The sequence below is a fragment of the Scyliorhinus canicula genome, chromosome 2 (assembly GCF_902713615.1).
Source record: "Scyliorhinus canicula chromosome 2, sScyCan1.1, whole genome shotgun sequence".
NCBI lineage: Eukaryota > Metazoa > Chordata > Chondrichthyes > Carcharhiniformes > Scyliorhinidae > Scyliorhinus > Scyliorhinus canicula.
In genome coordinates this window covers 195,749,184-195,774,651 of record NC_052147.1, presented here as the reverse complement: position 1 = coordinate 195,774,651, position 25,468 = coordinate 195,749,184, and the positions used below count along the sequence as shown (strand labels likewise).

Genomic DNA, 25,468 nt, shown 5'->3' with positions numbered 1-25,468 from the left:
GGATGCAGCACAACAAAGTCAAGGTTTAAAGTTATGATTAGGAACGAAAGGGAAAATGCTGGAAAATCTCAGCAAGTCTGGCAGCATCTGTAGGGAGAGAAAAGAGCTAACGTTTCGAGTCTGATGACTCTTTGTCAAAGCTTTGACAAAGAGTCATCGGACTCAAAACATTAGCTCTTTTCTCTCCCTACAGATGCTGCCAGACTTGCTGAGATTTTCCAGCATTTTCCCTTTCGTTTCAGATTCCAGTATCCGCAGTAATTTGCTTTTATTAAGTTATGATTAGGCTCTTCTTCAAACATTCTTTTAACCATAATGTTATAGCATTTCAGTAATATCTAGTAATTAGGTGAGTAGAGAGGCAATTTCTCTTCAAAAATGTGCAATATGTCAAGCGTACCAATTCCATTTGATTTGACTGAAGATAGGCGAATTGCAATTAATTTCTCAAGCGATCGTTTCAAATTGCATCAACACAGCAACCAGTTCCCCAACCTCCAGTCAGGTATCAAGCTAGCATCATTCTCTTATTCCACTGCTTTTTGTTTTTCTGAATGCACGGTGGCACAGTGGTTAGCACTGCTGCCTCACAACTCCAGGTCCCTGGGTTCAATTCTGGCCTCGGGTGTCTGTCTGTGTGGAACTTGCACTTTCTCCCTGTGTCTGCGTGGGTTTCCTCCGGGTGCTTTGGTTTCCTCCCACAGCCCAAAGACATGCAGGCTCCTCCCACAGTCCAAAGATCCTGCGGAAGCTGCCATCACATTGCTGCTGACAGGGCAGGCGACCAGACGCTGGAGAAGGCGGTGACAGCAGCATCAACAGAGACTCGAGATGGTGGCCCATTTGCAGGGCCCTGCCCTACACCCTGAGGACCCGGCAACCCATCAAGCCAAGGAAGGACCCAGAGGGGAGGCCGATGATGGCCCAAGATATACAGGCGTCACTGGATTTTCGAACAGATGAGGGCAGCGTGTGGCGCAAGAGGCTCCGCCTCAACAGGGGGACAGTGCGGCGCCTGTACCACGTCCATGCGGATTTGACATCACGTGGACGAAGTTGATACCCGCTCCCAGTAGCCATCAAGATCGCCGCAGCCCTGAGCCTCTATGCCTCGGGAGCTTCCCAGGGCTCGAGCGGGAATTTGTGTGGCATTTCAAAAGCTACAGCCCACAAGTGCATCTGTGAGGTCACAGATGCCTTGATTGCCCTGCAGCCGACGATATAAACTTTGACATGGACCAGGCCCAACAAGATGCCCGGGCAGCAGGATTCTCTGCCATCAACAGGATACCCCAGGTCCAACGAGTAATAGATGGCATGCATGTTGCGCTGGTCTCACCGGGCCATCAGGGAGTTCCCTATATCAACAGAAAGGGCTCCACTCCCTGAAAGTCCAGCTCGTGTGTGACCACCACCTGAGGTTCATGTACCTATGTGCACATTTCCCAGGGAGTGTGCACAAAGCTACATCCTGGGGCAGTCAGACATCACCGGCCTCTTTGAGGACCACCCCAGGATGGCCAATTGGCACTTGGGGGATAAGGGGTGAGGATCTGGCTAATGTTGCCAGTACGCCGGCCGGTGACCAATGCGTAGACCCAATACAACGAGGCCCAGGCAGCCAAGAGGGCTATAATTGAGTGATGCATTGGACTGCTCAAAATGAGATTCCGATGCCGTGACCACTTTGATGGTGCACTGCAGTACCCCCCCGCAGAGGGTCGCCTGCTTAGTGGTGGTTTGCTGGGCCCTCCACAACCTGGAAGAGTGGCATGCTGGAGATGGAGGGGGAGGAACTTGCGGCCACCTCCAAGGAGGAAGACGAGGAGGCACCAGATCAGGAGGAGCTGGAGGATGAGCTTGAGAAGGACCCTCAGGACCAGCCAGTGGATGGAGAACAGGCAGTAGCGGTGAGGGAGGGCTAGGGAGGCCCTCATCTTCACTCGCTTCAAATAGGACATGGCGCTGTCTGTCATCTTACCCACTCCCCCAGCCCTTTCCTCCTTACACATTTCACCCCCACCCCCCCCCACCACCCTGTTCCACCCTCCAATGTAATCATGAAGTGTGTAACATCACTTAATGGGGCTGTGTTGGCACTGTAAACAGGTCACTGTTGATGACAGGGGCCTGATAACCCACTGAGAGCTGAGCGCTGGTGCTCCTCAATCTATGCCATAGTCTGACTCTTGCCTGTCTGCTATGTGCTCACTCATCACCCCATGCCCGGGCCCTGGGGCAAGGGATTGGCAGCCGGCACACATTGCGGAAGATAGTGCCAGAGGCATAATATATCTCGGGTGCAAAGTTTTTAATGTTCTACTTATGTGTCCCCAACTGCCCTTTGCCCCTGATAATGCCACCCCCACTTCCCCACTCCTCCCACCCCTCCCCCCACTCACCCTCCTACCTTCCTTTGCCCCCCCCCCCCCCCAGGGTGGGGCGGGGGCTCTGCCAGGAGCATAGCCACCAGGAGGGAGTGGGATCAGGGGTAGTCAGTGGTGCCGGTGCCAGGGGGCTGGTATCAACTCGCCCTGATGAAGGTTGTCGATCTTCTTATGGCATTGAATTAGGGTCCTCCTGGTGATGTTCCGCAGCTGATGGCTACTGCCACTTCTTACCAGGCAACACTGGCTGCTTTGTGATTGACCCTCCGAGCTCCTCGGGGAATAGGGCATCCAATCTGGTTTTGACTATGTCAAACAATCTGGCCAGGTCGGCATCCTCGAATTGTGGGGCTGGCCTCCTCGGTAGCATAGCTGTGTGCTGTGTGGGGTTTGCTGTGCAGGATCCATTTAAGTGCTGCTCCCTCTTGTCGGTGGGGAGCCAATGGGCATGGTCCCATCAAATCAGCCGGTGGGACCATCATTTGTGGTGTGAAGCCCATTGGGCTTTGTTAAGTGGACCAATTAACACTTGATACACCGATGATGGTCTCGCCGCGTCGAGCATCAGGACGCTCGCGGCAGTTCCTGCTCGCTACCACACTTAGAAACTTATCCATTAGATCGCTCTTTGAAGATGTAACTAATACGTCATCCAAGTAGTACACTTTATGTTATAAATATCATTTGATAAGGTGCCACACTAAAGGTTAATTCACAAGATAAAGGCTCGTGGAGTTGGGGGTAATATATTAGCATGGATGGGGGATTGATTAATAGATAGGAAACAGAGTAGGCCTAAATTGGGCGATTTCACATTGGCAGGCTAAGGTGCTGCAAGGTTCAGTGCTATAGGGCCTCAGCTTTTACTTACATCATCAAAACTCTCTGATAAATTTGCAAACATTATTTCACTTTTGTAGGGACACAGAATAAATACAGTACTAAAATATTTTTTCTATCATTTCTTCGGTGTGTTGCCAAAAATTAAATTAAATATCTGGACAAGTGAAGCTTTTTTGAGTCAATGAGGAACTAGGAACTTAACTCTGAGAGCAATCTAAAGAGAAATGATGAAATATCTGTAAAAGACTCGGAAACAGAAAGTGGCTTCTACATTAATCTATATTAATTACTTAGAAAGTAATGTACCCAAATGTGCTGATGGTGTAAAATTGGGTTGAAATATAAACTGTGAGGAAGAACAAAAGGACTGCGAGGAGACATAGGCAAGCTAAGTCAGTGGGCGATAAGTTGGCAGATGGAGAATAATGCGAGGAAGTGTGAGGTTATTCACTTTGGTAATGAGAATAGAAAAGCAGAATATTTATAAAAGGCATGAAACATGTAAATGTTGATGTTCAGCGAGACTTGAGTGTAAGGAACACATAAGGTTAGCATGTAGGTACAGCAAGCAATTAGGAAGACAAATGGCATGTTGGCCTTTATTGCCAGAGAATGGCAATACAAGAATAAGGAAGTCTTGCTACAATGGTTTTCGTGAGACTACACCTGGAATTCTCTGCACAGGTTTGGTCTCAATATTTACAGAATAGTATTCTTGCATTGGAGGTGGTACAGTGATGGTTCACTTGATTGGTCCTGGGATGAGGGAGTTGTCCGATCAATCATTTAGGGCCGAGATGAGAAGACATTTCTTCACTCAGAGGGTTGTGAATCTTTGGGTTGTAAATATTCTATCACTGCCTGTATTCAGGACTCTCAGGCAATTAAGGGCTGAAAATTTGAATGGCGATAGGTGATCAGCAATGATCATATTGAATAGTGGATTAGGCTCAAGGGGAGGAATGTTCTAATCCTGATCCTGCTATTTATTATGTTCATCTGACTCTGCACATTATTGAAAAGCAGCAGAACACTACAGACCTTTTTTCAGATATTAACTGTCAAGTATGTCTATTAAACAATGAACAAATTAATTAATAGATAAAAATGCTCATGGGTTTGTAATAGTATGCTAACTCCTTAAAATGAAAATGAATCTTTCTCATCTCCTTGCTTGACTTTTATTTTAATATTTATATACCTTAATATTTATATTCTTATAATCATACAAAGTGCAAGAGCTAACTGGGCTGGTTCATCTATTGGAAAGCTTGAACTCAGTTAAAGATATGAACAGTCCACCCTCAAATTCTCTAAATACCTGCCACCAAAAATCATAAATAGCTGTCAGTCATCAGCATAACTGAGGAGATCATAGTTATTTGTGATTGAATATTTTTGTTTAGCTCTTGCTTCCAATTTATAACGTCAAAGAAATTTAAACATGTCTTTGCAATATTGTGTCAAGTTAGGTTGTCTGATCTGGAAGGCATTTCAACTTTCAAAGCAGCTGTAGAAGGGATTCTAAACCTGAATTTTCTTTAATGATTTTATTTAAATGGCTTTTCACATGATTGCAATATTATTTATCTGACTGCTTAGTTTATTAAATGTAAATGACTTTTGAACCTAATTCTGATATCATTTATCTGATTTGGTATAAGTTTATGACTCTTTAAAAAGATTTTGCTCAAATTTATTAAACTTAAGCTATTGCACCAATTACCTTTGGCAATGATTCTATTATATTACAGCAATTTAGTTTTGGCAAGTTCTGTGGGCATGGTTACTATCATAGAATCATAGAATTTACAGTGCAGAAGGAAGCCATTTGGCCCATCGAGTCTGCACCAGCCCTTGGAAAGAGGACCCTACTAGAGCCCACACCTCCACCCTTTCCCCATAATCCCTTGTTGACACCCCGGCACGTGTTGCATGGCCACCAGCCCAGTCCATCACATGAAACCGCTTCCCAATCATTGACTCTGTCTACACCTGCCGCTGCCTTGGGAAAGTGGGCAGCATAATCAAAGACCCCTTCCACCTGGGTTATTATTTCTTCCAACTTCTTCCATCGGGCAGGAGATACAAAGTCTGAGAACACGCATGCACAGACTCAAAAACAGCTTCTTCCCCGCTGTTACCAGACTCCTGAATGACCCTCTAATGGACTGAACTGACCTCTCCACACATCTTCACCGCTGAGTAGTACTACACACCATATGCTTCACGCAATGTCTGTGTCTATGTATTTACCTTGTGTGTTTATCTTATGTTTTTTTCATGTATGGAATGATCGGTCTGGACTGTACACAGAACAATACTTTTCGCTGTACGTCGGTACATGTGACAATAAATCAAATTAAAAATCAACTCCTCAACGGATGCGGACAGCTATGATAATGGAGAAGCTGGGGATCTGAATGGACGGCCATTGGAATATGTCGCTGTCTGCAACACAAGGGATGCTTTAATATTAGGTAGGTTCAATTGGGTCAATGTTAACTGGATGATTGTCACCCAAACAACTATACCCCTCATACAAGCAATCCTGCAGCCTTCAATGCACTGGTCTAACATCCCCCAGCTTCTGAACACCATGAATCAAACGATCAAAACAATAGAAGGGGCCAACCACGTGTTAAGCTCCTGTGATCTATAAAACCTTTTTCTTTTTATTCCTACTACTTCTATGTGGTGCCGCTCCAGTGGCTTCAGCAGAAATTATAAGAGGCTGGCATGGTGACTCTGAGTTTAAGAGTCTGTGAGGATCCTGCTCCTCCAGCAGTTATGCAGGGACGTCTGGCCCATTTGGAGTGTAGGTACCAGAAAAGGTTTTGAATGATGGAGTGGCAATGGTTGAGACATGCATAGATTATTCCACCATTCCTCCTCCCTTAGAGCAGCTCTACCTCTCTGCAGGAGAGGAGAGTGTCAAAATCATTGACATCTTGTAAGGCCTGATCTAGTCAGTCTACAACCATGTAAAACCCTGTGCAGAGATTTGGACCCAGAGAGTGCAGAGCCGTTGTCGGAGCCTACATGTATACAACAACCCTGTCAGCACTGACTTCTGAGTGATCAGCTACAATTTCCTTGGATCTTGCCAAACACTCTAGGCTGGATAGCAACATTAGAAACGTCCTGTTACATTATCCCACACTTGTTCGAGTCGGACTCCTCCATGCTCTCCTCCACCATGGACAGTGTGCCTGTCAATACCTCAAACATTTGCTGCTGTGCGACCAACATTCTCATTTTCAGTGTTGTACGCAGGAGTTCTCTATCTCTATCCTGTTAGCCAGTGTTGAGAGAAGAAGCTGTTCTCTGGTGCATTTATGTTATCAGCTGCCCCTTCCACTATTCTCTGCACCTACTCAATTTAAAAGTCCGATCTGCCTGTCTACGAGGTGCTGATTTTCGCACTTCTGTCTGCAACAATTGTTTTCTGTGATGGAGTATGCCCCGCAGGCATTATCTCTTTTGAGGAATCTTCATCCTCCCCAGTTACAGGCTCTTGATCTTTGTGTGATAACTCTAAACAAGAGAAGAAAGAGACAATATTAAGTGTTCACAATCGAAGGAATATTCAGGAACCATCAGAATTGTCAAGGTGCTTAAGTCCACTTAGGACGAAGTTGCTTTGTGGGACTTGTAGATTGGAAAGATTAATGCTGTCACCCTTCTCCGATGAACCACACCCTCACCATCTCCAATGCTGATGGAGTTTGAGATATCATTTATCTCCCATACCGCCATCTCTGCCAGGGAAGCTGCAGCCATATCTTGTAGTTCTTCATCTATCCTGATCCCCCCTAATATTCTGAACATGCGCCGCAATGTGGCGACTAGGGGCTTTTCACAGTAACTTCATTGAAGCCTACTCGTGACAATAAGCGATTTTCATTTCATTTTCCTGCCAGTGTGTCACATCAGAATATGCACTTCCAATGGAATTCAAGCAACAGGGATGAATTTTAAATTAGAGCTATGCCATTCAGGCGTGATGTCAGAAGCACTCTTGCACAAAGGGTAGTGGTATTTGGTACCCTCCTTACCCAAAAATCTGTTTAGGCTGGGTGCCAATTGAAAATTTTAAAACTGAGATTGATAGATTGTTGTTAGGCAATTGATTTAGGGTTACAGAACAAAGGTGGGTACATGGAGTCAAGATGGTGGCAAGAGTTCATCCATGATCTATTGAATAGTGGAACAGGTCCAAGGGGCTCAATGGCTACTCATGTTTCCAAGAGGCAGTGCAAATGGTGAAGGTGAGAATAAGCCAAATGCTGAAGTCACATCTTTGAGAATTGTGGAAGGGTGCTATTTCAGGATGAGCAGTGGCTGTGGTGGAGTTGGCCGAGGAGGTCAGATGAAATGAGAAAAGGATTTTGGTTATTAACGGTGGTGAAAGGAGGAATTGAGAAGTTGAAGTGTCAAAGGAATACGTGTTAAGAAGGGGGCATAACATAAGGTTGGTCTTGATGAAAGTGATGTGGGGGTGGTGTACAAGGAATAGAACTGACAAGACAAAGTGAGGGGGATGCACTGCAGGATTTGATTGAATAAAGCTGGATGCTCACCTTTCCTTGCCATGTCAGTGTATTGAGCCAATTATAACAGTGAATCCAGGATCTTTGGATCACATCCTTGCTGCTCATCTCCTCTGCCACCTCCAGTCAGGACTCCTTGATGGTGGCAACTTGGTGTTTCTTCTTTCCAGGGATTGGAAACTGCACCTCATTTCTGTCTCTTACTTCACCCAGAAGGGCATCCAGAGATGCACCTGAGAATCAGGGACTGCCTTTCCTGTTCTTCCAACCACGTCACTTCCTGTTTCCTCGGCTAAAAGTAAATACTTCAAATTTCTTCCTTCATTTGATTTTTTCACTGGTCCTTTCAATAGGTGCCAGAAAATTGTGTAACACAGGTGTGCTGTTGTTTTATTTAAATGGTGCCTGACCCTGAAAATAGGCCATGGTTCACTGTTGTTTAATGCTGTGCATCCCTTGTCTACTTCCACTCTCCCATATCTATGCTCCAATCTCATCTCTACATTAATATCAAGAGTGAATTATTTTGATGCACCCCAAAGTTGAATTTTCATCACAGCAGCGGGAAACATGAAATAGATCTGGTTTTGGGTCAGAAACGCGCCTCCAGAGAGGAACTGATCAAAGTTCTTATTTTCATGGCGGTGAGGTGTCTAACTGATATGGAGACAGGTTTCACAATTAGGGCCAGTGGGAGAAGAAATGAGGTGAATCAGATGAAATATGGGATTCACTTAAACATCCCATAGCTGCCAAGAATGAGGCTGCTGATTGTCCTGAGGGAGAAATCTGCTGATTGGGCAGATTTACAATTTACAAGAGGGAAACGAGATGTAAGGGGGATACAGGTGGACTGGCATCTGGGTAGACCCTTGTTTCATTAATCATGACCTGGATCCAAAGAGGCCATGTGGGAGAGGAGAGATATACTACTCCAGGGCAGCAGGAAGAAGACATCTTGTCATATAGCAGAGGCACCTCCATGTTCAGCATTATCTCCCTCCTCCTCCAATTCCTCCTCCTACGCTCACCTCTTGCTCCTGCTCATCCCCTAAAGGACTGTTCTTTCCAGATCCTGTCTATTGTGCTAACGGTGCAAAGCTCTCTGAGGAGCCATGTTATGGGCAGACGAGCAGACCACCTCAATGACCCAGGCCCTTGCGGGGGGGGGGGGGGGGGGGGGGCATTTGAGGGCACTATCTAACAGGTCTAGGCACTGGAATCTCATCTTTAGAAGCCCGACGGCTTGCTCAAAGCATGTCATGCTGAGAAGTAGCAGTGGTAGTATCGCCTCTGTGCCACTGATTGGGGCTCCTACACAGTGGTCAGTAACAGTCTCGTCAAGAAATATTTATTTTACCTTTGGATCCATCCACACTCTTTGGGGTGGAGTGACGATCTGAGGCAATATGGGCTAATGGAGGATGAAGCAGTATGACAATTGGCAGGAAAGCAAGCACACACAGGAGGAATCTCTTGTTGCAGTTTCTGATCAGTTAGACATTGAGGGAGTGGAAGCTATTTTTGTTGATGGATCTCACTGGCTGATCACTTGGTGCTTTGATGGCCACATGGGTGAAATTGATGATGCCCTGCACCTGGGGGAATCCAGCGCTAGAGACAAAACACACTAATCTCAATCCCTGTCAGGATTTATCTCTCATTAAATTAATATATTGTCCACCTCTGATAAAGAGGACATTAAGAACCAGTAAGTTGCCATTTTTGGATTGTCACTAAGGTCTGCAGTTGATCTTTGGAAGGAGCAAGAAACAAAGAAGTTTAAGTTCACAGTGACTTTGATAACCATTGGCAAGGTATGGTGACCAGTGCTGGGAGATGTGAAGTCTTTGGCAATGAGGGCACAGATGTCTGCGACACTGTGCCTGGAATGCCCCAGTCTCCTGGAGCGTTCTATTGAAGGTTTGGTCTCTGCTGCTTTCCTGCCTCTTTCCTTTACAATATCCTTCCTGTAAAGGGTGTTGTCCTCATCACCATGAGCCAAATGTCTGATGGTTTCGACCCCATTGCGATCTGGAAACTTCTTTTTGGACAGCTGACTTCCCAATTGTCCTTGGCAGCTTTCTCCATGGCATTCCTGCCCCCATAATGCCTGGGGGTTGTTGACCTCATTCAAAGCCCAGCACAGAGTGCTCACTCTCCTTGCCACCTGATCAAATGCCCAGCCCCTCTTTGCCTCACTGACCGACCTCTGGGCCAGAGTGATGCTTTGGGGCAGCCAGGCTGTGTACCTGCCTTCCATCAGCTGTTCTGAAACTAACAGCCTCTGAAACCCATGTGCCCCATTTCAACCAGCTCTAAACTAAGGGTGCGATCCAATGGCCGTGCTGCACCAGAAAAGCAGTGCGCCACGGTGCAGCATGGCCAATAAAACCCAGGAAACCCCGCTCCAGAATCTACCCAGCCAGGGTACCAGGTAGCACCAGCAGTGCCAGGGCACCACCCTGCCCAAATGGCATGTATCTGGAGGCCTCCCATCCTCTGGGAGACCCCACGAGTACCGTTCCATCTAGTGCCCGTTTGTGGGTGTTGACGGGGTGCGGGGCAAGACAGGGGAGCAGGACCCTCCCATAGTGCATTTGGGCTTGGAGAGGTCGGGGATTGCGTTGGGGGCCTCGGAAATCAGGACGCCATTTTAAAATTCCGTTCCGATCTCTCGCTACACTGGGGAGTTCCAGCGAGTAGATATTCCCACTGTTCAAAATGAGGTTGTGTGTGGCCTCGGCCTTGTCTTCCCCATTGAGGCCCCTTATTTAACGCAAGTCACGTTGCATAGCCATATGCTTCCCTGCACTGCGAGCACTGGGAAACCCGCGGCTAAACGCACTCGCTATGGGACTTTGTTCCTCATTTGGTTGAATCGAGCCCTAACTAACGTTTTAACACATTTAGTTGACTCCTATGTGGAGGAGAGTGGGTTCCCTATCTTGCCTTCCCTCTGCCCCAATGATTACGGATAGACCAGGATTTGAGTCTTGAAATTGACTTATTGTCTGGCACAAGTATTTTCACACTCCCCAGCCACGTCTCTGTTCCTGCCTTTTGTGGCTGGGTGGATGGGGCGTCCTGAACATTAAGCCCCTGGTATCTGGGGGAAAGGAAAAGCCATTCCGATCAACTACAAAAATATTGCAGGATTTATTTCAACCTCCCTTTGCTTGACAGTCTTGTTTTGAATTTAAATTTCTTTAATTCTGGTTGTTTTCATGAAAGTATTTTTCAGCTTAGCTGATAAAAATAGGGATGCCAGTCTCAACCTTTTGCCGAGTTTAAGTCTGTTCATCGGCAATGAGAAAATGTCCACTTCATAAGAATAGATACTTCAGTGAGGTCATCATTAACTTTGATCATAGTTGTGAAACTTATGTGCTACCCTACATTCACTCATTCTTTACTGCTGAATAAATTTGTTTAATATTTATGGTCTAAACTACAGTCTAGTTTGCTTTTTCTGAAGTGAAGGCATGTAGTACTACCAGTAAGTCAGTCGCTACTCAATCCGTTGATATGCTATTAATTTCTCAACAAGTAAGAGTGTCTAAGACATAAACAGGTGCCAATGGCTTACTGAAAAAGAATGTTAACTGGGATGGTGATCCCAAAAAGGTAAATGCAACTAGGAACTACAAATTTATAATTATCAAACACACTGTTTCACTCCAATTTTCTTCCATCCTCATCTGAAGATGGCAGTCTTGCTGCGGTTATGGATACAAGTTAGCCTTCTTCTCTCCAAGGAGAACAGTTCCATCTCTCCAGTCTATCCTCATTCCTGGATCCATGCTTGTAAACCGCTTCTGCATTCTCTCTAATGAGCTCACATCCTTCCTATTGCGTGGCACCCAGAACTGTACACAATATTCCAGCTGAATCTACCTAGTGCATTTTATAAGTTCAGCATAACCTTCTTGCTCTTGTACACTATGCCCTTATTATGTGTGTTATTAACTTATCTCTCCACCTGTACTGCCATCTTCAATGATCTATGCATTTATACACCCAGTTCCCTCTGTTCCTGCACCCCCTTAAGAATTTTACCCCTTTTTTAGATTGCCTGTACATGTTCTTCCGACCAAAATGCATCACCTCACACTTCTCCGCATTGAACTTCATCTGTCACCCATTTGCTGACTCCACAAACTTGTCTCTGTTCATTTGAAGTTTGACATTATCCTCCTCACAGTTTACAATGCTGACAAGTTTCGTAACATCTACAAACTTTGAAAATTACCATCTGCACACCAAGATCTAAATCATTGATATATATCAGGAAAAGCAAACGCTCCAATACCGACTCCTATGACCACGGCTACAAACCTTCCTCCAGCCTGACCATTGACCATTACTCTCTACTTCCTATTATTCAGTCAATTTTGTATACATGTTGCTACTGTCCTTTTCATTCCATGAGCGATAATTGTTTCTCACAAATTTGCTATGTGGCACTGCATCAAATGCCTTTTGAAAGTCCACGTACCTATTAAACCTATTAAATTCTAACAGGGCTAGACAGGGTAGATGCAGGAAGGATGTTCCCGATGGCGGGGACGTCCAGAACCAATATAAGGATACAGGGTAAACCTTTTAGGATTGAGATGAGGAGAAATGTCTTCACCCTGATTATGGTAAGTCTGTGATATTTGCTACCACAGGAAGCAGTTGAGACCAAAATATTATATGTTTTCAGAAAGGAGTGAGATATAGCTCTGGGGGTGAAGGGGATCAAAGGAGATGGGGGGAAAGTGGGAACAGGTTCCTGAGTTGGACGATCAGCCACGATCATGTTGAATGGCGGAGCAGACTCAAAGGGCTGAATGGCCTAGACCTGCTTCTATTTTCTATGTTTCTGTATATACCACATCAACCCAGTGTTACCTTTGGCGACCTTTTCTGTTAACTCTTCAAAAAAACTCCAGCACGTTAGTTAAACACAATTTCCTCTTTAGAAATCCATGTTGGCTCTTCCTAATCAACTCTCATTTTTCCATGGAACTACCAATTCTATCCTGAATAATTGTTTCTAGAAGCTTGCCCACCACTGAAGTTAATCTGACTGGTCTGTAATTGCTGGGCTCATCCTCACAAACTTTTTCGAACAAGGACGTAATGTTTGCAATTCTCCAGTCTTCGAGGGAAGACTGAAAGTTATGGTCAGCGTCCTTGCAATTTCCAATCTCTCATCCTTCAGTATCCTCCGGTCCCGGTGCCTTGTCAACTTTAAGTACTGTAAGAAGTCTGACAACACCAGGTTAAAGTCCAACAGGTTTGTTTAAAATCACTAGCTTTCAGAGCACTGCTCCTTCATCAGGTGACTCACCTGGTAAAGGAGTTGTGCTCCGAAAGCTAGTGATTCCAAACAAACCTGTTGGACATTAACCTGGTGTTGTAAGATTTGTTACTGCGCCCACCCCAGTCCAACGCCGACACCTCCACAACTTTAAGTACTGACAGTCTATTCAACACTTTCTCCTTAGTGACAGTTTCCTCTTCTGTCACCATGGCCTGTGTACCATCTATCTCCTTGGTAAAGATGTATGCGAAGTATTTAGTTAATACCTGAGCCGTGCCCCATGCCTCCATGTGTAAATTCCCTTTGAGGTCCCTAATCAGCCCAACTCCTCCTTTTACCACCTTTTACTATTTATATACCTAAAGAAGACTTTGGATTTCCCCATTATAATGCTTGGATGTCTTTTCTCCTAAACTCTCTTCAATCCTAATCTGATTTTCACGTCCCCTCTGAACCTTCTGCATTCTCTTGTTTCTTGATTTTATTTTCTGCCTGACGCCTCTCATAAGCACACTTTTTCTTTGTTATTTAAATTTCGGTCTCCTGTTTCATCCAGGTGGTTCTGGATTTGTTTGCCCTACCTTTCCCTTTTGAGGGAATATAACCTGATTGTGCCTGAACCATTTCTCATTTGAAGCCCATTGCTCAGCTATAGTTTTTTCCTCCAACCAGTCTGTCCAGCCCAGCTCCATTCTTGCCTCGTTGAAGTCGGTTCTACCTCAGTTAATGATTCTTATTCTCAAGTAACCATTGTCCTTTTCTATCATCATCCTAAACTGTATGATACAATGATCATTGTCTCCTAAATGTTGCTCCACTGGCACTTGATCAACCTCATTTCCAAGAATCATATCCAGCAGTGCAGCCTTTCTTTTTGGACTGGACACAAAATGCTGTTGAAAATTTCCCTGAACACAATCTAGGACCTTTTGCCCCTCTCTGCCCTTTACACCACCAAATCTACATTTGGGTAATCAATGTTCCCCATTACAACAACTATATAATGTTTACATCTCTCTGTAATTTCCCTGCAGATTTGTTCTTCTACATCCTTTTCACGAGTTGGTGGTGGATAGACGACACCAAGTAATGTAATTGCACTCTTTTCGTTCCTTAGCTCTGGCCAAATTGATTCTGTCTTTGAACACTCTGGGAGACCCTCTTTCTCCAGCTCTGAAATGCTCTCCTTAAACAATACTGCCACCCATCCTTGTTTCCCATCTTTTCTGAACATCTTGCACCAAGGAATATTTAACACCCAGTCCTGTCCTTCCATGAGTCAGGTCTTTGTTATCACCACAATGTCATATTTCCACATTGCAATCTGCACCTCCTACTCCCCAATCTTAATCACTATATTCTGTGCATTCACATACATGCACAGTAATCCTGATTTAGACTTTATTACTTTCTCCTTTATTCGAGCTTCACCTATTAACTTACTATTCTCTATACTTGTGCCATCCATCCCTTCCAGTATTTTGTGCAATCTGTTATTGCTCTAATATTTTCTCTTCATTCCCACACCCTTGTCAAGTTAGATTAAAGCCGTCCCCAACAGCACTAGCAAAAGGCCCCCAAGGAACTAAACCTCAGCTGTGTTGAGGTGCATCCGGTCTGGCTTGTACAGATGCCATCTTCCCGAAAGCCAGTCGCAATGTCCTAGGAATCTAAAGCCCCCCTCCTGCACCATCTCTCTAGCCATGCACTCACCTGCCTTACTTTCCTATTTCTGCACTCCCTTGCATCAGGTTGAAAATTTCCCTCACAGTAGATTAAGAAAAACATGTTTGAGGTACCTAAATGTTCATTTTTTATTGATATTTTTAATAAACATTTAAAGGTGGAGAAAATTTGTAGAAACAATAAACTGATGACAGGAAAAGCAAGATCTTGATAGTAAAACACAATCTATATTTTCCTTAAAAAGAAAAAGACTTGCATTTCTATAAAATTTTATTTCTCTATAACATATCAAAGAATCACAGAATAATACAGTGCAGAAGAGGCTCTTCGACCCACCAAGTCTGTCCCGACACATGAAAAACACCTGACCTGCCTACCTAATCCCATTTGCCAGCACTTGGCCCATAGCTTTGAATGTTATGACGTGCCAAGTACTCATCCAGGTACTTTTTAAAGGATGTGAGGCAACCTGCCTCTTCCACCTCCCAGGCAGTGCACTCCAGACTGTCACCACCCTCTGGCTAAAAACATTTTCCCTCAAATCCACCCCCAAACCTCCTGCCCTAGACCTTGAACTTGTGTCCCCTTGAAACTGACCCTTCAACTAAGGAGAACAGCTGCTCCCTATCCACCCTATTTATGTCCCTGATATTTAAGTTAATTAACTTGTCTGAAGTGGCTTGACTATTATGTGCGGGGAAATATGGCAGTATTTTGCACACAGCAAGATCTCCAAAACAGCAATATGATGATTAAGTGGCTAATTTACCTTTGGCGCTGTTGAATGATTCTGAACCAGAAACGTCACAGCTACCAATTTAGCTAAGCTGATCACGGAGTTTTACTGTAATGTTGAATGACATGGACCATTTTAGGTAATCAAATTTAAAGTGGCTAAAGACCACCAAAATAATTATGAACCAAGTATAGGATACTGGTAAAATTAACCTGTGAAAAAAATAACTAACACGTGATGTCGATCCCAGTGAAGAGCGAGCAAATTCAAGCATATTTAAAGAAAGTGCAAATCAATTACAGATTAATGTTCTCAATCTGTTATGTCAGTTTTTCAAAACCTTTATCCAGACCCTCCACCATTTATCAACATAGCCCCTCCAAACAAGCATACAATGCAAATTTTTTCAATTTTTCTAGCTTCGGGATGGGCAAAAATGTTTGCCATATTTTTAGCGCAGAAACCTCTTTTGTTTTTACAATAGGTGACCGCGGTTGTAAATGTCAGTAGTTTGGTGACACACGACTATGACTATAAAACTATTTATAGTCAAAGATGAGAAGGCCAGATACCCTATCATAATGGCAAGCAATTCTTACCCACATTGTCTTCATAATGGACTACTGATATGAAAGTTTCTAGATTACTTCCACATTGTTTCCTGTTTAATCATAAATATTTGTTCAATTGGTGGGAAATAGACGTGACTCAAACAACCATGGTTATTGCAATGAAATATGAAAAGGGAATTACCACGGAGTTTTGGGAGCCTATAGTTGTCTGGTGCTTTCTCCATGGCAATGCCTTGGCCAATCAGAATTTGCTTGCCAACCAATCAGCACCCTTTTCTCCTGTAGTACAAATTGTTCTGATTGTTTGAAATTTGGCATTCTTGCATTTGTCCTGACTGCAAGACGAAACGTTTCGGCAATACGTCTCTCCTTTCAGCAATATTCAAGTTCTGTATCATCAAGCAACTGTGAGAATAGTGATAAAGTACTCACAAAACGTAAATCACTAAAGTTTGCACTGCAAGATTGGGGTTTGTTGTGCAAATTAAACGGTACTATATCTAAGTGTCAAGCTTGCACTATTTTAATCTTCCATTCCATTAAATTCCTCAATTTTACAGAGCAATCTCCAGAAGTCAAGAATAGAGGATCATTGGATGTGAAGGTGGATTTTTATAAATTCTACAACTTTCATGTTCAGTAAAGCAAAGTAAAACTAATTACACCCAACATTAAAGTACATTATGATGAAAATAAAAATTACTGAGAAATGCAGCAGGCCAGGCAATATTTGTGAAGAGAAACAGGTTTAACATTTGTTGAAGGTGACCTTTTTATGGGAACTGAAGACAGATGGAAATGTTCTGAGCCTGTGAAAGGAATGGGTGGGGAGGGGGAACAGGCAGAACAAAAGGCAAAGTATGTGACAGGATGGAGGGCAGGAGGGGTTAACTAACAAAAATAATATTTATGCAAAAGTCAAAGTGAGTTGCAATGGGTATAGTAAAAAAACAAAAGATGTGCTCAGATGAGGCTTGAATGGTTATTTAGCAGCATGAAGGGACAAATAAAGAAACAAGACAAGACCAACTTGGCAAGATGGAGGCAGTGGTTATGAACTAAATTTGTTGCATGATCTGCTATGGTGTTCCATCGAAACTCAACGGAGGTTCGAGGCACAACACCTCATTTTTGACTCAGCATTCTCCAGTTTTCTGGTTCAACATTGAATTCAACAACTTGAGATTGTAACTTCTGCCTCCAACATTTTTGTTGGCTAGGTCAGTCTTGTTTCATTTTTTTTTCATTCCTTAATGTTGCATTCAGATGGTGACTATGTAGTCATTCACACCTCGCCTGGACACATTTATTTTTTAAATTCTCCCCATTATCACAACCTTTGGCTTTGATGCCATGAAATTTTCTGTTTCTTCAGCTTTTCTGCCCTCCACCCTCTCACAGGCCTTCCCTTCCTGGCCCAAACCTATTACACCTTTTCCGTTCTTTGGCTCTGATGACAGGTCAGTTCGACCTCAAATGTTAACTCTGTTTCTCTCCACAGATGTTGCCTGACTGCTGAGTACTTTCAGCACTTTTTGTTTTCATTTCAGATTCCCAACACCTGCAGTATTTTGCTTCTGTATTAACATACACTGTGTCTTTTTCAAACAAACTCCCACATGTTGTGGGAAACGATGTAACACAATAATACCCATTAAAGTTTCTGATCATAGAAAGCAGTTTGGGAGAATCCATGACATGCACTGTCCCTTCAGAGAAGTGGATTCGATCAACCAAATGGTCTCTGATTCTACAGTTTTAGGTTCCTGTTATAAAGTAATTTGAAGGTACAGTATGGATCAGCGTTTAAAAGACAAGACCACATGTAAAACAAATTATTTGTTTCTCCAATAACCCATGCCACTTTATTAAATGTATAAATTAATAACCACACCATTTAAACAATATGCAAAGTTCTTCAATGCAGTTTCCTATCAAAATTGTTTGAGCAAAAGGGTAGACATCATTTTGGATTAGTTTTTTTTATACCTTTTCAAAATGATCATCGAAGGAAGAGATCAGTTCCTGTTTCTTTAAAGCTAGTTCCTTATGAGCATAACATTGCCTGGTCAGATAATCTACTCTCTGCTGAATGTAGCCAATCATCTCCTGAATTCCAGTAGCTCTGAAATGAAGCATATGAGATAGATGTTGATTTTTCTCCAATAATAATAATCTTTATTAGTGTCACAAGTAGGCTTACATTAACACTACAATGAAGTTACTATGAATATCCCCTCGTCACCACACTCCGGCGCCTGTTCAGGTACACTGAGGGAGAATTCAGAATGTCCAATTTCGCCTAACAAGCACGTCTTTCGGGACTTGTGGGAAGAAACCAGAGCCCCTGGAGGAAACCCATGCGGAAAAAGGGAGAACGTGCCGACTCCGCACAGACTCTGACCCAAGCTGGGAATTGAACCCGGGTACCTGGCTCTGTGAAGCAACAGTGCTAACCACTGTGCAGCTCTGCCACCATCTTTTCCAATAAAGGGACTGGGAGAATTGGAAATCAATTCAGAATACAGACATAGGGCACGATTCAACTAATCATCTTGGGCGAGTTTGGCAGGGTGTTTCTTGCTGGCTTTTTGGTGAGATCCATATCTCTATTCAACCCATTTTTTGGGGCCTTGGGGAGTTTCTCCCTGGTCAACCCCACACCGAAATATTTTCAAAACTGGCAAGTTGAACTCGCCGGTGAGACCAGCTCCTCAATGATCAGGCCGCCATTTTGCAAGGACAGCCCGATCTCTAAGTGAGCTTGAGGGTCTCCCACACCCCCCACTCACGGGAAATGTCATCCCCAGCACACATAAACATTACCCCACTCCCCCAAGTGAGGAAACCCCTCTGTGCAGTTACTGAAGGCCCCTTTTTCAAGCCTTCCCACCCGTATTTCATGCCACTCCCTTTCAGGATACCCTTTGTTAAGTAATGGGTTAAGAGACATTGCAATTAGTTGTGTCATTTATGTTACGTGTTCAATGATTGTCTCATTTATGTTAAGTGTTCAATGATTGACACTGATATGTAAAGGGGCTTCAGGTGGACTCTGGAGCTTGTGATGAACTGTAGATTTCTGTGCAGAGTGAGTTTGAACCATTAAAGGTGTGTTGGTGAAAAAGGAGCTGAACTCTTGCCTCTTCATACCACAGCATCTAGTACATGTTAACACCCTTAACCCTCCCAACTATATGAGGCCCCTTCATACCTGCTCTTCACCCACTCCACATTGATAAGCTCCCTCATCTCCCCCTTTCATGGGCATGGCCCACCCTCAGGCCTAGACCCTTTTCAGTACCATCCTGGCACTTGGCACCCTGGAAGTGCCAGCTGGCACACTGGCAGTGCCACCCAGGCACTTTGGCAGTACCAGGGTGGCAGTGTCAAGGTACCAGGCTGGAAATCCCAAAGTTCCCATGTGCCAGATCGAGAACCAGGGTGGCACTCTGCCCTGTCCCCAACCATCCATGGGTCTCCAATGGCATGGAAGACCCCTCAGGTGTTGGTGCGCCTGGTCCACGTTTGAGGCCTCACTGGGGATGCCGTATTTGCTGAGCGTCGGGAGAATCCGGCACATGCATATTTTAAAAAGCCCAAAGCTCATTTTAATATTTATCTCTGGATCTTGCCCAGCGAGGACAAGATCCAGAGCGCGACGTTTCACAAGGTTCGGATTAGGACAGCATGGTGGCACAATGGTTAGCACTGCTACCTCACAGCGCTAAGGGCTCGGGTTCAATCCCGGCTTCAGGTGACTGTCTGTGAGGAGTTTGCACTTCCACCCTGTGTCTGCGTGGGTTTCCTCCGGGTGCTCCAGTTTCCTCCCACTGTCCAAAAATATGCAGTTAAGGTGGATTGACCATGAGGTTAGTTAGATAGAGTTACTGGGATTGGGCAGGGGCGTGGGTCTAGGTAGGGTGCTCTTTCCAAGGGTCATTGCAGACTCGATAGACCGAATGGTGTCCTTCTGCACTGTCGGAATTCTATGAATCAAGTATTGCGATTCTCACGAGAGGCCTCTCGTGAGATTCAACAGCCTCATTGCGTCGCCAAGTCAGGCCGGTAAATTGCGCCCATAGAACAATAGTCAGGTGTTAGTACCTTTTATACCTTTTCCACAAAAAGCAATTCATCCTTCTGACCTTGCAAATTTCAGCATTTCCCACATACCAACCGAACTGCCTATCAGAACTTTTAAAGCTTCCTGGGAATTAACTTTAATATTAATTATTATTCTTTAGAATTATTATTTAGAAAGAATTATACATGCTTTGCAAGAATAATTCACTATGTTAGGTTTCACTTTACGTCAGGTCACAAAAATGAGTAAAAGTAAGAGTGAACAAAAGCAGGTATTAACCTATGCTCATGTCCGTACTTTAGTTTCTAAAATAATTTCATAACTTCTTGTGTTTTCTGAAATTTTTAAAAATAAAATGAAAAATATATAAATCACAGATTGGTTTGGTTACAATGTAATCTTAGTGCAGCCACCTATGGATAACTCACACTTGAACATTTGAAGCCTTTCCATCTCCGTGAGAAATTGAAGAAGATTGAAAATATCACAATTTTTAGAAAATTTCGGATAAAGGAATTTCAGGCAAAATTGAATAGGCCCGAAAAGCAGGCACAAGGATCATGATCCATAACTAGTCCATGCCCATTCCTTCAGATGCAGCCTGCTCATTTACATGATAGCTGTGTGACACCCAACACTAAATACACTGTTGAATGGCTGTATCCCTCAACAGGGGGCCTCAAATTCAGGTGAGACTACCACCTCATAAAGCTAACCTGCACTATTTAAAGCCAGTCTGCAACTCTTAAAGAGGAGGTACATTCTGGATGGAAGGTGCTAGGAGTGGCAAGGATAGGCATCCTGAGCAGGAAAAACACTGACCAAAAGCATAACTGGCAGAGCGCATACTTCAAGGTCCTCGATGCAGTACAGGAGACCTTGGGCAGGAGGTGGACAACTCTAGACAAACTGTGAGAAGACATTGGGAGTAGAGAGCATCAACTTGCCCTCATATATGTAGCCCTGCTGTAATCTTTCACACCCACATCTCACAACTTGAACATGCTACCAGTTATTCAACCTCGACAGTCAAATCACCAAAACATGTTGTTCCACATGCACTAAGAACAGTTGCCTCTCTCTCGCACAACAAAATGGTGCACAACTGGAGGCAGGAGGCAAGTACAGAAGCCGATCCCTACCCCCATTAGGGAGATGGTGCTTACCATTCTTGGAGAAGCCATGACTGAGACCATATCCAGCAAAGGAGTCAAAACCATTTAAGGAGATGGTGTACATGTACCTAACCCATCTTCTCACTTCCCACTTTCCTCTCATCCCACAATCTCTTCTGATTTACAAGCAGTAGATGGACTGAGTGTATACGTTTTGCTTTCGCCCCCTCTGCTCACCACAATCTACCCTCGTGTCTTTTTCGTTGCAGATACCCAAGAACTGCAACCCCCTGGCCAGGCAGTAATGTAACAGCGAGAGGGGGCAGAGTAGGAGGATGGTAATGAAGAAAAAATGCCATCACTCGATCTCACACTCTCAGCCACCGATTCAGGTCCTAATGCTCTATGTTATTTTAGTAGGTAGCATGCAGGCAGCATCTGCATGTGATGGGAGCATAAGTATAGAGCATGAGTCGCCTGCAATTTTGACAGGGCACAGGGGGAGGCTCCAGCTCACCAGAAGATCAGTTGCAAAGGATTCAGAGATGTTCGATGCAGTAGCCTTGCAGGCCTGATCAGCAAAGAGATCATAGTATCCCTATAGTGCAGAAGAATGCCATTCAGTCCATCGAGTCTGCCCATTCCCCTTAATCCCACCGAACCATTTGGACATTTAGGGGAAATTTAGCATAGCCAATTCACGTAACGTGCAAAACTTTGGATTGTGGGAGGAAACTGGAGAACCTGGAGGAAACCTACGCAGACACGGGAAGATTGTGCAAACGCCACACAGTCACCCGAGGTCGGAAGCGAATCCAGTTCCTGATGCTGTGAGGTAGCAGTGCTAACCACTATGTCACCGTGCGGCCCTCTCCTAAAAGATCCTAGAGAAAACAGCAAAAGGCAAAAAAGGAAGACTCATGGAGACATTGTAACATCGTAGCAACATCAAATGCAAGCTGAGACACAGACAGCAGTGAGCACAGCCCAGAAGCAGCAAACAGCGACACAGAAGCAGGGACAATTTCAGGGCTCAGCAGAAGCAAGGAATCTGCATGACAACTCCCAGTTCCTGAAGCTGTGAGGCAGCATTGCTAACTGTTATGGGCCAGTGTTTAGAGAACCCCAAAGTGTATCATGGAGTTCACCTGACCCACAACTTTTAATAGATTGTGGTATGGGGAGCACACGGCCCACTCTACAGGCATGGTACAGCAGAAATGGAAAAGTATTTTTAAAGCAAAACAATGTTTATTCTATGAACTCAAGTTAACCTTTTTAAAACATACAGTGAACATTTTAGCAACCATTAATTCAAATACAACCCCCAAAGAATACAACACCAGGTAATGCTTAATAACTTCCCAAACAACATCCAGAAGACAAAAGAAACACCTTTTAACAGAAGCTCAATAGATTTACATTCACTACTGAGAACATTTATAATTCTGAATTCACCAAATGATCAAGAGATAGTCTTTTCATGGCAGAGAGCTCAACAGTACACCTGCTCTGCCTGGCTTCAGCTCCAAACACTGAAAATGAAACTCAAACACACCCTGCAGCAAACAGCCAAAAATGAAAGTAAAAAGCTGACAGACAGCCCAGTTCCACCCACTCTCTTACATCACTGCAGTAATAAACACCCATTTCTTAAAGGTACTCTCACTACAGATATTTATATATACACCCATTTCTCAAAGGTACTCTCACATGTCATAACCACCATTTGTGCAGAAGACTCACAAGCGGCCCACAGCTGGGACAACTAGAGAAAAAGGTTCACAAGGTCAAGTTACAGACCTAATTCAGGATTACGCAAAAAAGATCTGAAAGATCAGGTCAGTGCACTACTTTACTCCAGCAAGCCACTGAGTTGGATCTCAATCACTAGAAAGTCTATAGGGAATGAAACTGGGCTGACTATCCAGGATCGACGTAGGTACCAGAAACGATAACGGCAAACTCAGCCCTGTGACTCTGCAAAGTCCTCCTTACCAATGTCTGGAAGCTTGTGCCAAAATTGTAAGAGCTGTCCCACAGACTAGTCAAGCAACAGCTTGGCACAGTGACACTCATGGAATCACACCTTACAGATAATATCCCAGAAACCACCATCCACCATCATCAACCCTGGGCATGTCCTGTGTGATGAATGTAAGAAATTGTTACATTATATATATTATATTTTATATTTGTGTCAGTAACGTTATTTTTTTTAAAACCCTGGCAATGTGTCGACTAAAGCTGCAATTAAGGTGTTGTAAAAGTGAGTAACCATGGTTTCTAACCATTTACTTATTTACATATAGATGGCAAATGGGATACTGTTTGGAATACTGGAGATTCCCTGGAGTATAGGTAATGAGGTATTGTATTTAGTCCTAGCTGAGCAAATAATGGAACATCTTAGAGGGATACAGATGATGTAATGAATAGAGGAGCCTGGTCTGTCTGTAATTTGCAGTTTTGCCAAATGCTGTTGGATTGAGCAGAAGGATCTGACAAGTCAGAAGTGTACTGGATCTGCTCTTGTAAGAGTCTCTCTTCAAAAGTCTCGACACAAAGGACTACAAGTAAATCTGTTTTGTTAACTTTATTTAAATGTTGCATTTGAACTGTATTGGGGTTGCTTGGTTGAAATATTTATGGTTAAGGTGTCAGGCATAAGTTAAAGTTTTTCCATTTATTTAAGAACTGCTTAACTATGAATTTTAGAGCTATTTCTGTGATGTTAATGTGGTTAATACTTTGTTAAAAATAAAATTTGATTTAACCTAAAGGATCCCTATTGATCAGTGGAATCACTCGTGGGGTGAAGTATTCTTTCCTCACTGTTTTACAAATTGCAAATTGTTGGGGTTTCTTATCTGGTATCCTAATATAAATGGAATCTGGACCGATATCCTAATATTTGTCCCACAAGAAGGACTGACCCAGCAAAGATGAGAGCACAGTGATATACAGTCAAGAGGGAGTTGCTTTGGATTCCTTGATAAAGACGTGTGACCTCATAATGTCTCATGGCATCATGTCAAACATGAGCAAGGTGATCTGTTGATTATTATATACAGCCACCTCCCCCCGACCCCTTCAACTAACGAATCAATGCTTTTCCATGTTGAACATATTTGGAGGAAGCACTTAGGGTGGCAAGGGTTCAGAATGTACGCTTGGTGCAGGACTTCAGTCCATCGCCATGAGTCGCTTGGTGGCAACAATAGTGACTGAGCTGACCAAATCCCAGGCACCATAGTTTCTAGCCTGGGTCTGCAGCTTGAGCTGGCTGAGTCCTAAAGGCCATAGCCTCTATCCAGGGTTTGCGGTAGGTGGTGAGGGGACCAACAAGAGAGAAATGTATACTAGAACTCACCCTCACCAGTCTGGCTGTCACAGATACATCTGTCCATGACAGTATCGGTTGGAGTGACTACCGCACAGTCCTTGTGAAGATGAAAAAGCATTGTGTTGCATAGCGATACCATCATGCTAAATTGGATAGATTTTCAATAGATCTAGCAACTCAAGACTGGGCATCCATGAGGTCCTGTGGGTCATCAGCAGCAGCAGGGTTGTACACAACATAATCTGCAACCACATGGCCAGGCATATCCCCCACTCTACCATTACCATCAAGCCAGGGGACTAACACTGGTTCAATGAAGTGTGACGGAGGACATGCTGGGAGCAGCATCAGACATACCTACAAATGAAGTGTCAACCTGGTGAAGCTACAATACAGTACTACTTACATACCAAACAGCATAAGCAACATGTGATCAAGAGTTAAATGATCTCACAACAAACAGATCAGGGGTGCGATCCAATTGCTACACTGTGCCTGAAATTCAGATCGTCACAGCACAGTGTGGCCGATAAAAGCCGGGAGACCCTGCTCTCACGATCTACTCGGCTCATAACGCCTCACGAGATCTAACGTGATCTCACGAGATGGTGTGATGTAAATCCCGCCAATTGTTCGTGGGAGCACTTTTTGGCAAATCTGCATATTAAAGCGAGACAGTACCTTAGGATTTGGGAACCATCCCCTTCACCTCGAAGACCTTGGGCAAGCCTAGTTTGGTACAGGTCTCCACAAGTGGGGACCAGATGGAATAGCACTTGTGGGGTCTCCAAGGGTTCTATTCTGGGGTCCTCCCATCCAGAAACAACATTAA

At 44.0% G+C, this 25,468-nt stretch overlaps 1 protein-coding gene across 2 annotated transcripts in view; it reads right to left on the bottom strand.

The window, feature by feature from the left end:
- The window catches only part of ccdc141 (coiled-coil domain containing 141), a 272,222-nt gene that overhangs the window by 110,446 nt on the left and 136,308 nt on the right, over positions 1-25,468 (bottom strand). For both annotated transcript variants that reach the window (XM_038789287.1, XM_038789288.1), the window contains exon 9: positions 18,078-18,213. In XM_038789287.1, coding sequence (XP_038645215.1) covers positions 18,078-18,213 — 136 coding nt within the window. The remainder of the gene's footprint in view (positions 1-18,077; positions 18,214-25,468) is intronic.